Source organism: Eucalyptus grandis, chromosome 7 (genome assembly GCF_016545825.1).
Source record: "Eucalyptus grandis isolate ANBG69807.140 chromosome 7, ASM1654582v1, whole genome shotgun sequence".
Taxonomy (NCBI): Eukaryota; Viridiplantae; Streptophyta; class Magnoliopsida; order Myrtales; family Myrtaceae; genus Eucalyptus; species Eucalyptus grandis.
Genome location: NC_052618.1, coordinates 52,205,033 through 52,219,213, shown reverse-complemented (window position 1 = coordinate 52,219,213; position 14,181 = coordinate 52,205,033). Strand labels below are relative to the sequence as shown.

The 14,181-nt window shown below is 41.5% G+C and overlaps 2 protein-coding genes across 3 annotated transcripts; both read left to right on the top strand.

The window, feature by feature from the left end:
• Positions 1–1,973: 1,973 nt before the first annotated feature.
• LOC104454116 (glucomannan 4-beta-mannosyltransferase 9) lies at positions 1,974–6,331 on the top strand. Its single transcript, XM_010068858.3, has 9 exons — positions 1,974–2,336; positions 2,584–2,682; positions 3,143–3,395; positions 3,904–4,014; positions 4,143–4,279; positions 4,924–5,037; positions 5,135–5,334; positions 5,545–5,736; positions 5,858–6,331. The coding sequence occupies exons 1-9, from the start codon at positions 2,022–2,024 to the stop codon at positions 6,018–6,020; spliced, it is 1,584 nt and encodes a 527-aa protein (XP_010067160.3). The 5' UTR covers positions 1,974–2,021; the 3' UTR covers positions 6,021–6,331.
• Positions 6,332–7,203: 872 nt separating this feature from the next.
• On the top strand, positions 7,204–13,857 carry LOC104454115 (CWF19-like protein 2). Of its 2 annotated transcripts, none has more exons than XM_039317242.1 (10): positions 7,204–7,381; positions 7,747–7,842; positions 7,964–8,556; positions 9,422–9,622; positions 9,698–9,865; positions 10,003–10,407; positions 11,559–11,638; positions 11,929–12,289; positions 12,711–12,923; positions 13,399–13,857. In XM_039317242.1, the coding sequence occupies exons 3-10, from the start codon at positions 8,461–8,463 to the stop codon at positions 13,726–13,728; spliced, it is 1,854 nt and encodes a 617-aa protein (XP_039173176.1). In that variant the 5' UTR covers positions 7,204–7,381; positions 7,747–7,842; positions 7,964–8,460; the 3' UTR covers positions 13,729–13,857. The 2 variants fall into 2 exon arrangements, with proteins under 2 accessions (XP_039173176.1, XP_010067159.2); XM_010068857.3 differs by having other exon boundaries at positions 7,961–8,556.
• Positions 13,858–14,181: the final 324 nt, after the last annotated feature.

The following is a 14,181-nucleotide window of genomic DNA, read 5'->3' as shown; positions in this document are numbered from 1 at the left end:
CTGGTGAAATGTGTTCTTGCAGAAAATACTTATCCTTGGATTCTTGCATTGTATTTCTTGAAACGGTTCGGCCTTTGTTCAAGTGGCCGCATTGGACGAGCGAGTAAAAAGAGAAGAAGAGAGACGACAACCGAGGCGATAACACTGAATTGGGCCAGTAAATTGAGAAGTGAACCACATGAATGAATATGAGCTAATAAAAGGAGCGTGGATAGTTTGGTGAAGTGCCCTGAAAGTCGACATGAATGATGAATCTTAGCCCTTATAACCCTTGAAGCGCACCTTAAAAAGGCTGTCTTGGTCGCGTATGGTGTGACCAGATATAATCAAAAGCCCCTCGTTCTTTCTCCGTTGTGAAAGGACGGGGGAGACACGCCTCGCCTGTTCTAAGCGGCCTGCCCATACAGTTGAGCCGTTCATGTCATCGAGTTCTATAGAGGCTCGGCGTATCTCTTCCCAATTTGCAGTTTTTTTTGTTATGAGGAAGTATCAAGAAATTTGTGGCGACACATTCTTCACTTGGAACCCGTGGGAACGTGTGGATGCCAAGTACCAAAAAATGACCGGATCCAGTAGATTTTGACTTCGAGTAAGCATCTTAGCCCACAGAATAAACGTCTTTAATGAAAATTCAAGAGCATTCAGGTGATTTATCCTTTCTCTCCATTAGGGAAAATGTATCTAGAGTAATTGAATTATGAACGGAAATTTGCCTAGCAAAAGTATCGTGAAGAGTGTTTTGCATGAATTTGATCCCAATTTGTAACGACTTGGTCTGACGAGGGTAGGGAATGGGTGCCGGGGCTAGAGGATCTGGATAAGGAGCGATTTCGGGCGAGCTTCTAGGATGGCAAAGAGGGTAAGAATGAATCGAACTATGTAGCGAATAGGGGAAGAGCAATTTTAAAATATATATGTGAAAACTCAAATCAACTTATGAAGGTGTCTTTTGATGTAACGGCAAACTTTGCTTTGGAACTCCAAAGTTAAGTGAGCACAAGTTAAAGCACTATTAAGATTGGTAACCTCATAGAAAAGTGTTTGCCTTTATGCCAAATGACAAAACCGTGAAGTTTCATATGGGATGGGTCAAAATGGACAATATCTCAAATGAGTTAATATGAGGATGTGACACAATCATTCCACATTATTCCACATTTTTCTGAGCAAGACATTCCACCCCATTCTCCATCTAACACTTCATTGCAAAATTGAATTTTAACGGTTGGCTCAAATGGTCCTCTTGCTCGCTGCCCAAATTACAACGCCTTTGATGCCTTTATAGCCATTCCCTCTCTCGTTTGCATTTGCATGACCATTCGGAAAATCGTCTCATGCATATTTCAGTCGAAAATTGACCATCGAGTACTCATTCTGTCTGGCACTTGAAAACTCTATTCCAATATGTAAGATCAACGAAAAACCAGCGATGTCGGATCACTTCACTCGAAGATGAACAATAACGAAGACCCGATGAGACCATACGAGGGCTATTTGCATTCAGTCCAACCTTCGATCGGCTCACGACGACGATCATTCGTGCGCCTAGCTGGACCGAGACGGATGTACAAACTGGGATGTACAAACTCCCCCTTTCTCTCTGTCTCTTTGGATCTCAAGTTGGGTTTCTGTTCTAGTGGGTGTTGTTGTGATCAGACATCATGTGGCTCTCAGCTTTTTTCTTTTTTTGGCAATCCTGAGTTATCATGCAAAATTCACGTATACTTCTTCCATAAGGCCTTGCGTTTACTTTCTTTGCTTTTGTTCTTGCTTACCCTCACTCTACCAGTCCAGCTCTTGCCCATTTGTCCAAACGTAACTCAGAAGCAAAAGCCACTCCAGTTACACCACCACAAAGCCAAAAAAGGAGGAGGAGAAGATAGAAAAACAGCAACGTTTTGGGGGTACAGAATCCAGCACTTCATTATATAAGTGCTGATATACCTCACCGTTCTCTTTGTCCATCAAAGTATATCCCGCTTCTTCGCGCTCTCTCCCCTGAGCAGCTCATATATATTGTGATGGACCGCCTCTCATCACCGCCGATATTTTCAGTCCCAGAAGACATCTCGGGCCTAATCAGGCTGGTCTGGCAACAGGCTAGACAACCTCTGATAGTTCCATTGCTGAAGGTCTTGGTGGCGGCGTGCTTGGTGATGTCGACAATGCTGTTTGTGGAGAGAGTTTACATGGGGATCGTTATCTTCTTCATCAAGCTGCTTCGGCGGCGACCCGAGAAGCAGTACAAGTGGGAGGCGATGGGGGAGGACATTGAGGCTGGGAGCTCGGCTTATCCCATGGTGCTAGTGCAAATCCCCATGTACAACGAGAAAGAGGTACGCGACAATTTTTTTTTCATTGGATCTCTTTATTTTCTTCTTGTAATGATTCAACCTTTCCTCAAATTTTCTTATGTGTGTCCATAAAGAGATGTTCTTTTTCATGCAAATTTAAGGCCTTGAAGCCTTGTTGCTACTTTCCAATCTCTCCATGCATACATGATTAGTGCCTGTTCTGCAAAAGAATTAGTGTCTGGTTTTTAAATGGTTTTTTTAAATGATTAATAGTTGGTTTTCTTGGCAGGTTTACCAGCTATCCATTGGAGCTGCATGCGGGCTTTCATGGCCGGCTGATCGGATCATAATACAAGTTCTCGACGATTCAACGGACCCGACAATTAAGGTCCTGCTAGGCTAATAAGCAACTCATTCTTTCGTCAACTGTTGTTCTTATTTTCTTTTGGGTTTATATGAGCACGATGGTGACCAGTTATCCTACAAGAATGTTCACAAAAAAGCTCCAAAGACTTCACAAAATATGTGTCAATTCATATGGCCCTGGTCCTTCCACTTGATGTATTGCACATTTACCTCAAAATTGCCCCTATCCCCAAGTAATGGTAAAAAAAAGAGTCACGTCGTTACAAGTAAATATGCTTAATTTCCCACAATCAAAGAGATGAAAGATCATTGAAGTTTTTTTCCAGTGCTGATCCTGCATGGGCCCCAAAAAAGTTGTTCTGAATTAGATCCTGAAATTATATCGTCGATCTACTTCTCCAAAAGCAAAATGACGCCTTTCGTGATTGGTTGACATCTGAGTTTTGTTTTTCGCCTTTTTGGTTAAACTAAAAATTGTGCAGGAGTTAAAGAAATTAGAGTGCCAAAGATGGGCGAGCAAAGGCATCAACATAAAGTATGAGATTCGAGACAACAGGAAAGGGTACAAAGCCGGGGCACTCAAAGAAGGCATGAAGCACAGCTATGTCAAACAATGTGACTACGTCGCCATCTTCGATGCCGATTTCCAACCCGAGCCTGATTTTCTGTGGCGAACCATACCTTTCTTAGTCCATAACCCCGAAATCGGGCTTGTCCAAGCTCGGTGGAAGTTTGGTAAGCTACGCATTTTCTCTTCTTTCTTGATGTCTCTTGCCCATGAATGGCTATGTACGTACATGAATGCAGTTGGTGACTTATGTATCGGAAGTAACATTGATGTCATAGCCATCGTCACTGATTAGTCATCGAAGAAAGGATAGTTTATGTAAAAGTGACCTTTGAAGCAAATATATTCAATAACAAGAAAAAGTAGACTTTTAAGACAGCATGATTGAGAACTTGTTCTTCTAGAGGAAGCTTTGCCGCACAGATAGACCAATAGTAGAGGAACAGAGAAGGATAGCCTTGAGTTAACAGATCTCACGTCATTCTGCTAGTATGAAATCGATTTTTCGCCTCTTATCATTTCACTGCTTTGCAGCTGACAGTGTTCTCTTCTTCCTCTCAAACAACTTTTCACTGCATAGCGATAAGGGCTATTACATTACATGAATACATTTCATCCAACTCTGCAACATTTGAAGGATTTGTAATGGCGACATTATTCTTGATGGTGTTGCAGTGAATTCTGATGAATGCTTAATGACGAGGATGCAAGAAATGTCACTGGACTACCATTTTACTGTGGAACAGGAAGTGGGCTCTGCAACCTATGCCTTCTTTGGCTTCAACGGTTAGTCCATTTTTAAGTTGGCATTATGTAACCTCTAATGGAAATGCATCACGTTATTGTAGTGTTGGTTTTAGTATTAAGCTATTTGGTGTTAAGTTTTGAGATGTTTGACTGCGCCGTAAATCCAGGGACAGCGGGCGTGTGGAGGATCTCCGCTCTGAATGAGGCCGGAGGATGGAAAGACCGAACGACCGTCGAGGACATGGATTTGGCTGTGCGGGCTAGTCTCAAAGGATGGAAATTCGTCTATGTCAGTGACCTCAAGGTGCCATTTCGCCAGTAATTAAGCATTTATTTGGGAGATCATCCAGAAAATTTTAGCAGCCTACTAAAGAGGTGACAATTAGTACAATTAGGATCACTAAACATAACAAAAGTTCTCGGTAAAAATTTCACAAGAAGGAGCTAATAGGGTCAGGTTTTTCATTTGGGGAAGTGAAAAATAGTGGATGAGTGACTTGCCATTAATCGGATTCATCAGTGCAATCCAATTTGTCCGGAAAACCATACTGAAATTGGAGAACTTTCTGGTACATTGGCACAAGAAAAGCACGAGAGAGCAAATGATTTTGAATTGTCCATCTGGTGGCTGTCACTGCACTGTATGCTGGGCCACAATGAGTGACCTGCTCACTGCTTGAACAAGCAAACCATATGCATCTGGGGAGTGTTTTCCAAGCAAATTCTATTGCTGTCATAACAAAAAGCATGTGCATCTTTCACACTTTCTTTTACTTTCCGTTTCTGGACCACACTGTTCTGTCTACATCTATCATTCAATTATCCCCATACAAGGAACTTAAATTGGGTTCATTTACAGTTAATTTCGTCCGTTCAGCATGAGTCACCTGCTAATTTTGTCTTGAGTTCAGAGTAAGATTGTTATCTTAGTTGATTTTTCGACTGCAGGTGAAGAGTGAATTGCCAAGTACCTTCAAGGCATACCGCTACCAGCAGCACCGGTGGTCTTGCGGCCCGGCCAATCTCTTTCGGAAAATGGTGGTGGAAATCATCCAAAACAAGGTTAAGTTTTACACGCCTTCCTTAATCTTTTGATCCGAGGATTCGCTATGAATGACTTAATTAAGACTTGCTGCTTTTTTCTTTTCTGCTTCCACAGAAAGTGTCCATGTGGAAGAAGTTCTACGTGATATACAGCTTTTTCTTCGTCCGGAAGATCGTGGCCCACGTCGTCACGTTCGTGTTCTATTGCATCGTCATGCCAGCGACCGTGCTAGTTCCAGAAGTAGAAGTCTCCAAATGGGGGGCTGTTTATATCCCCTGCACTGTTACTCTCCTCAATTCAGTTGGTACTCCAAGGTCACTACTACCCACAGCCCTTCGTTGGTTTTGCGCATTAGTATTAGATCCAAACTCGATGAAACCATTTGACAACTGTGATGCTAGAGGCTGCGAAAAAACATCCGGCTGTCGACTTTATGGCCATTACATCAGCGCACGATCGATTATTCCATCAATTAGATAAATCGAGTTCGAGAACATGACGGGTGTGCACAACATGTTTGGCAGGTCACTCCATCTGCTGGTGTTCTGGGTCCTGTTCGAGAACGTGATGGCGCTGCACCGGACCAAGGCGACCTTCATCGGGCTGCTGGAGGCAGGCCGAGTGAACGAGTGGGTCGTCACCCAGAAGCTAGGCGACGCCCTCAAGACGAAGCCGGGGAAAGCTCACAGGAGGCTTCGCATCTGGATCGGACAAAGGTGATCACTTCACCGGCCATACCACCCCAAGAGCCAGACCCATTCATATACATCAGTAGATATTTGAGTAACACTAGATTCATTATGCATTCATTCATCTTGTTCTTTGGTGATTGAACAGAGTCCATGTGGTGGAGCTTTGCGTTGGCGCCTATCTCTTCGTCTGCGGATGCTACGACTTGGCTCACGGCAAGAACCGCTACTTCCTCTACCTCTTCCTGCAGTCCTTCGCCTTCTTTGTTGCTGGGATTGGCTATGTGGGCACGTTCATTCCCAGCTCTTAGTCTTACCACAAAGAATAAAAATTAAATATAAAAAACGATATCGCCGCCGTCGCCGTCGCCGCCGTCGTGATTATTATTATTACAATTGAATTTATAGTTATTATTCATTTGGAGGGGTTTTTCCTCTCAAACTGTTGTATTCAGATGTGATTAAGACGAGGAAGGGACACTGCCATTCCATTCTTTTGTGTAGAGCACGAAGATGCTGCTATTGTACTCTGTTGATCTACAAAGGCAAAGTAGATTACAATTATTGTGCTATTACTTTTGCTGAAATTATATATGAGTCACATCAAACGTTTTTGGCTCAAGTTATCTGTCTCCATCAATTCATTAAATCATTCGACTTTTCGTCAAATATCATCAGTTTATGTCGAATCACCAACATGACAAGAATGGGTGTGCAATTGTCATATTTAAGACACAAATGTCACTGGAAATGATAATTGAGCAAGCCCCATCTAAACTTGAAACATGAGGTAAGTCTTAACTTTGTTACCATGCCTATCCATAACAAAAAAGCAAACTATAGAGAATTTATGACATCATATGGTGTCACAGAAATTAATTTGCCTAATTATGATCAATTGATTAATCTTCCAGACAATTTTCCAAGGCAGTACTATAAAAGAAAAGCTTGTAGTTTTCAATTTGGATATATTTTACATCATCTAACTTACATTTTCAACAAGGAAAAAGTTATTATATTGCTAGAAAATACATAAGTATGGAGATTCCCAAATAGGTCCACCTTCCAAACTATCTCGAACTTAATTGATTACAAGAGAGTTACAGTATGAAAAGTTTCAAGAAGTTTCAAGCAAGCGAGCCATCTTTCTAAGCATCCCTCAATCGAATTGGCTCTTGAAATTGGGTTTTAATGACTTGTTGAAGTCAAAATACAAGTAGAACGCACTCTATATTAAGATCACCGATTAACTCGAATCGACATGAACTTAAAAATTAAATCTTATTTTATTCAAACACTAAGCCGATCTGATATCTAATATCACCTCATTTTAAATTCCCGTCAATCATTAAAAATAATATTTTTAACTCTTAAAATTTTCATAACCTTAAAAATTTCATATTCGATTTTAATTGGTTGCTGTTTTGATTTTAGAATCCTTTTAAATAAAAAAAAAAGTCACAAAATCAACGCCCGGGTTCTCAAACCGACTTGCGTAGCTAGTAAAACAATTCCGAGCATCGAAACGCGGACTCGGCTCTCGCCGTTTTGGCAGCGATACTACGCGCGGCTCTCCGAACGCCTACTTCTCCGGCCCGCCACCGCCGCCGCCGCCTTTTCTTCCATCTTCCGCCTTCCGCTTCGACGTGCAGCAACCTTCGCGGAGCGCCAGGTATTCGATTCGATTGCTCTCCGGCTTCCGCTTCCTCTTCCCCTGTTTTCGACTGATTTCCGGCGAAATTGAGCTTCGGGACGGTTTCGCATTGAATTCGATCGGGGCTTGAATGATGGGAGCTTGATAGGCGATTGCGAGGCGCTCTAGGGTTCGTCTGGTTTTGGTCGTGTTTCCTCGATGTTTCGCCGTCGCGATGTGCTTTTTGCGCGTCCGTTTCGATTGCTTTTGTTTTTTCAGTATTCGAAATGATTGACCTTCTGTGCAGCAGATAAGTGAACAAAAGGAGAAGAAAGAAGGGTGTATGATGTCTAACAAGCGCCGGTTTTCTTATTTTATTTTATTTTATTTTTTTGGTTGCGCAGTTTGAATTGATTTGGACGAATTTAGAGTGCTGCGGGTAGGAACCGGAAGCGATGCTTTCCGGAGTCAAATTCGTTCCTCGTGACCAGATTGATGAGGTCTTTGCCTCTCTATCCTTTCGATTTTTTTTTTTCTTGATTTTTGAGTTTCGGTGTTTTGTGCCTAGAAGGAGACTGATTGTTCGTTGTTGTCGTCTGTTTTATTGGCAATTTGCAGCAGAGGCGAGGCAAAAGCTCGGATTCTGGAGCGGGGGATCGGGGGAGATCCGGTGGTCGGAAGGAGAAATATAGTAGAAAGAAGAAAGCTTCTCGGTACGAGAGTTCAGATGATGAGGAGCTCCAGCAAATAAGGAAGACGCCTAGGAGGAAGAAGTGGTACTCGTCCGAGGAGTATTCTTCTTCTCATTCAAGCGGAAGTGACGATGACGACTCCCCACGAGATGAAAGAAGGCGTCGTAAAAGAAGAAGAGGAAGAGTGATGCTAAAGAATCGGATGGTGGGTCCAGAAGGAAGAGGAAAGGCAAAAGTGGTAGGAAGAATTCTGAGGATCTTTCTTCTCCTTCAGGTTCTGAAAAATCTGATAGCTTTGAGGGTGATGCTAGGAAAGAGAAACATTGGAAAGGTAGTAAGAAAGATGGACAGAAGAGGGGGAAGGAAGGAGCTCATCAGGGCGCGGTCGAGGGTGATTTTGATGACCAGAAAATTGTGAGGAGAGAAATGGGGTTAGAATGGATGCTGAGGCCTGAACAAAAGACCGAGAGAAGCCCACCAATAAGTGTTGATAAAGTGCCATTGGAAACTGAAAATGAAGAGGTACCTAAAACAGATTTTAACCTACTGTCTAAATTAAGAGATAGTGTGGGTTGTCTCATCTATAGAACTTAGCTATCTGCATTTCCACCATAATATCGCAACATTTGCATTAACCGTTTTCTTCAACCTGACCATAATCCACATTCGGCATCTCTTAAACACTGCCCTTAACATGTAATGCTCGGTTTGCATGTGAAACATTGAATGTGAAGGGCACCACATCCAACAGATAACTGGAGACTAGAGCACAATGCCATGAAAATAGACAGAATAACAATTTGACGGGTATAAAGAATTGCACTTTTGCTTGTGCTTTGTTACTATGAGCCCGTCCCTGATACCATTTGATTTAACCATTTTCCAAAATAATTTTAAGAAATGGGCCACAGTGTCTATCCAGCCTAACTATTTAGAATTTCTGCCTTTGTAATTCTATCACTTTTGGTTTGTCCTGAGGAGGGCAGGAAATGACTTGATCATGAGAAGTTCTTTGTAAGTGAGAATCATCAATTGGCTGGGTAGAAGAATTTCAGTTTAATTTGGAATGAGCTTCGGTTTATTCTACAGCAATCAAACATTCACTAGTGGGGATGGTCCAGCATATTGCATTGCCTCCCTCTTCTTTTGCTCTCCTTTATCATTTTAGAAGATGGTTCTTTGTTCTGATATATGGGTGTTTTATAGATTGTGGTAATGCAATTCTATTTATTTTTCAGTTGGTTGTTCATCTAGATCCTATTCATTTTGCAATGACGAACCCACTTATGCATATGTCTATTTATCTGATGCATCTGTTCACTTGTTACCTGGGTATGCTGGTTAAAGTTTTTATTTTCTAATGCGTACGATTTTGCTGCTCCACCAGGCAATGAAGGTAAATCCAAGGGAGTTAAATCCTTTTTTTAAGAATAATGGAAGCGGCTATCCAGAAGAAGATGGACCAAAATCTGGTGGAGACCGGCTTATGCCTCCAACAGTTGTCGGGGATGGAGGTGCGAGTTGGAGGCTGAAAGCCTTAAAACGAGCGAAAGAGCAGGCAGCTAGGGACGGACGAAATATTAAGGAGGTATCCACCTGTTGCAAGCATACGTCTTAACTTTAGAAACAAGTTTTGGACTTCTCATCCAATTTCATGGTGCAGGTTGTGGCCGAACGTTGGGGGTCCCTGGGTCATCTGGCGGTTTCTGCTGCATCTCATAGAGCTGCTCCTTCTCGTGCTCATTTGGATTCTATAAGAAACCGAAAGAGAGGGTTAATGGAAGAGCAACAAACAGCTGGCCAGGATGAAGAAGATGGCCACACTAAGAAGGTATCTGCCATAAATGAAGAGCAGGATTGCTTTCCTGTTCTTCTTTTCAGTATTATCTTTTTTGAATTTTCAATTAGAATTACAAGTTATAAGAGCCATTTGAAGCATGTTAAGAACAGTTTCATAATCTGTTTTAGGGGGATTATCAGAATAAGCGAAACTATTTGAAGGATGTCTCTCTTCGCAATCCTGACATGCGGGTACCGAAAGTTGATGACTCGTTATCATGGAGAAAGCGAAGAGGTCAAAATCTATCTGCCAGGGATGCTGATGCCGAGCTCATCTCTTCCGCCATGTCCAATTTAAACAAATATTCTAATGATGGAAGCTTCTTGCATACAACTCTTGGTCAACAGAGAAACGTATCTGGTGATTCTTCATCTTCACAACCTGCACATGACAGGAAAGTGGATATGTCAGAAGAAAATAAGCCTCGCGAAGTAATTACACAGGTGAATGACGGGTTAAGTGCAAACCAGTTGGCAGCTAAGGCTTTGCAGCTTCGCTTGAAAGGAAAGCATGACGAAGCTGAAAAACTATTGGTTAGTTGACATTTCCAAATTCTGATAGTGTATTTTCACTCTTAGCTCTTTTAACTGAATGTTGCGTGTGGTCTCTTCTCTTTCTCTGTTTGCTTTTTCATAAGTGTGCTCATGCAATTTTAAATGTGTGGAGACAATTGTGCTGTATAGATGTAATGACTTGGGAGTCCACGGTTGCTCGCTTGATATTTGTCATGTGAGCAGGGATGGGGAGAAACGTGAATGAGTTGTGTGTGTCTCACCATGATTGTTTTACGCACAGCACTGCTTTGTGCTTGCTATTTCTTTGAAACTAAATGTTGGAAACAGTATCCAGGACTTATTTTGGACGAAAGAAGACCTAGAGACTCCTGCATGTTTATTTTCCTAATTCACTAGCAAGGACTGTCTTATGACTAACATATAAGATTGACAGCTTTTGTCCATTAATTTTCTTCTCTTCTGTTGCTTGTTACTTGAATTGTCAGATGCACGGGTGTGAAGTTCTAGAGGACTTAGTCAATGGATTGACAAGGTTGCATGTAGACTGTCTTATAACTAACATATAAGATTGACAGCTTTCATCCATTAATTTTCTTCTCTTCTGTTGCTTGTTACTTGAATTGTCAGATGCACGGGTGTGAAGTTCTAGAGGACTTAGTCAATAGGTTGACAAGGTTGCATGGAGATCATCTATGATTTTTGTGTATTTACTGTGTAGTTATTAGATAATCGATTTTTGTAAATTTCCTCTTTTGCAAAGTCAATAGCCTGCAAGTCATTGCTTATTCTCAGAAAGCCTGCTGCATTCTTTCAAAGATAACTACATGACGGTTTTTCTCATGATGAATGTGGTAACTTGTGAAACGGATTAGAAATTGTCTTGTTTTTCAATCATTTAGGGGGATCCTGATGTTTAATGTTCTTCTGTAAGTTTCATTTGAGTTCCTGCAGTTAACCAAATCATTGTTGCCATCTTGATTTTATATTAGAGCCTTCTCTAGGGTGGTTTGTTATATTGCAGTCTGGTGAGTGGTAAACAATGACTGGATCTACTGATCTATACAATAAACATGCCTTAAGAGGGTATCAAAAGATTGCATTTCTTCTTTTTTCCCAGTCAGACCAGTGGAGACTAACATGCATTTGTTTCGATTTTCCCTCTATGCCAGCAAGAAGTGGAGAACTTGAGAAATAAGCAGCTTACTAGTGATTCTTCAGTCAAATCACAGAATAAGGAAGGCACAAACAGGTATCACGGTTTTGCCTGATCTTGGTTTGCTCTCTACTTTAAATTTGAGGTCCATCCTGCTGTCTTTCTTATATTTTGGGTACCAAAGGAAAAGCAAAAGCAAAAAGTGGTTGATGAAATTAATGGGAGTGGGATTTTATTAGCTGAAGTGGAGAAAGATTTTTTTGTCTTGCCACCACACCTTTCTTCCTCTTTTTATGTATGGATATTTTTTTGGTATCATATTTTGGATCAATTAATGCTGTCGTTCATGTATATGATTTGTCTTACCTGCTTTGATTTGTGTCCAGGAATGTTTTATATGATGTATCTCATCGGCGGAAGGAGGAGGAGGATGCTGACAGGCATCTAGCTAAAACAATAATGCAAAATAGCCGTTATAGTACTTCAGGCCAAGCGGATGATGAATATGATTTTGATGGTCCCCCAAGGAAAAGGTCTCAGAAGAAAGGAGCTAGCAATGACCAGAAGTCCACTCAGAGTAGCATTTTGGCAAAGCGCATCTTGACTCAGCAGGAGCGCTGCTTTTACTGCTTTGAGAATCCAAAAAGGCCAAGACACCTAGTTGTTTCAATTGCGAACTTTACATATTTGATGTTACCACCGCAGCAGCCTGTTGTGCCCGGCCATTGCTGCATAGTCACAATGCAGGTGTGCTTTCCTTTGCACTTTGATCACAGTTTCTACATTTTGTTAAGATTTGGTGGTGCTTTCTATTGCAATTAGAGCCTGTACATGTATTATGTCGAAATGTTGTTGCTCCTCATGGAGGACGATTCATTTACCAACATGGACCTCTAGATAGTAATCATGGAGTCGTGAATGGAATTGAAATATTGTTGCTAGTCATCAAATGCATGTCAGGTGCAACACCTCTAGGACTTGCTTTATCAGCATTTGGGCATAGTCAGAGTAATTCATTTCATAATCCTGGTGAATTTATTGCCGGTGGATGCATTACCTCAAATTGCCTAAATCACTTCTTCTAATGTATAATTTGCTTGTCAAGCTCTTTTGTTCACAACAATTTCTTTTAATTTGAGTCCTTACTGATATATCGATATTATTTCAGCATGAATCATCCACAAGAACTGTTGATGATAATGTGTGGGAAGAGATTCGGAATTTTAAGAAGTGCCTGATTATGATGTTTGCAAAGCAAGAGAAGGATCTTGTGTTTCTTGAGACGGTGAAGGGGTTGGCACAGCAACGACACCATTGTTTGATCGAGTGCCTCCCGTTACCAAGAGAAGTCGCAAATGATGCTCCTCTTTACTTCAAAAAGGTAATTGACAATTGGCATGCTGCTTCTAATTATATCTGCAATGCTGTTTTGATGCTCTCTTTATTTCTTTGCCCTTGGTCCCTTTTGTATTAGACCCAGCTAGAAATTGCAGGATGCAGATCTGGCTTAGAAATTCTTGTGTTTGTAAACGACCTACTGTGTTGATGAATGAAAGCATCGGTCACATATCGTCATTGAGATCGATCCAGCAAAGATCAAAGCAATTGTAGAGATGCCTCCTCCCCAGAATCTTAGGCAGTGGTATTTGAGATTGACTTGCATGTAAACCATACATATGCTCGGAGCCTTTCTGTCCATTTTCATTCAATCCTACTTCAGTTGGGTCTCATGCTCATACCGATCCCGCTTAAAAGCTTGCACTTGATACGGATAAACTCGTGTTTCTTTGTTGCTGAGACACGGACGATAATCATCTGAGTGCTCATTCTCGTCCCTAACCACGGCTTTATTTCAGGCAATTGACGAAGCTGAAGATGAGTGGAGCCAGCACAACGCCAAGAAACTCATCGACACCAGCGTGAAGGGATTGCGGGCTTCCATTCCAAAGGACTTCCCATACTTTCACGTGGAGTTCGGCTTGAACAAGGGCTTCGTTCACGTGATCGACGATGAGAAGGATTTCAAGAGCAGCCTCGGCCTTGACGTGATCAGGGGGATGATGCGTCTGCCTGAGGAAGACATGCACCGGCGTCGTAGGTCCGAATCCATAGACACACAGAAGCAAGCGGTCGCAAGTTTCATGCAAGATTGGGAACCATTCGACTGGACAAAACAACTAGATTAGTGTTTGCCCGGAGTTTTGTGTAACATTCGGATCAAGCTGAATAGTTATGTAGTTAAGAAGCATTCTTGCTCTTATTTGTAAGATGCAATATGAGGGAAAATTCAAGTAATCTTCACGCCAACAGCTAAATAGATTGTTTAACGAAAACTGGTTTTCTTAATTGCTTAAATTAAACTGAAGACTGATTTTGGTTAGATGGGATTCACTAGCTTACAGATGGATTAGACTGAATATTGATGAGGCCTTAAACCTAGGAACCTACGACTCGCGGGTTTTATTCAAAAACGAACGGATGGATGGTTTTGCCACATTTGTAAAGGCGTATTACTCGACACAAGTAGAATTTTGGACTTTGTAATCGGGACTCATCTTTACAATAACTTGTTTCACATAAGATAATCGTTAGATTTATTCCAAAGCTATCATTGATCTTGGTAGTTTATTGATCTTGGT

Bases quoted from the DNA above. Each gene is read 5' to 3' on its own strand.
- LOC104454116 (XM_010068858.3), top strand. From the start codon at position 2,022: ATGGACCGCCTCTCATCACCGCCGATATTTTCAGTCCCAGAAGACATC. The intron at 2,337-2,583 runs GTACGCGACAAT...TTTTCTTGGCAG, and splicing joins CCATGTACAACGAGAAAGAG to GTTTACCAGCTATCCATTGG. The intron at 4,015-4,142 runs GTTAGTCCATTT...CCGTAAATCCAG, and splicing joins TGCCTTCTTTGGCTTCAACG to GGACAGCGGGCGTGTGGAGG.
- LOC104454115 (XM_039317242.1), top strand. From the start codon at position 8,461: ATGGGGTTAGAATGGATGCTGAGGCCTGAACAAAAGACCGAGAGAAGC. The intron at 9,866-10,002 runs GTATCTGCCATA...AATCTGTTTTAG, and splicing joins AAGATGGCCACACTAAGAAG to GGGGATTATCAGAATAAGCG. The intron at 10,408-11,558 runs GTTAGTTGACAT...CCTCTATGCCAG, and splicing joins ACGAAGCTGAAAAACTATTG to CAAGAAGTGGAGAACTTGAG.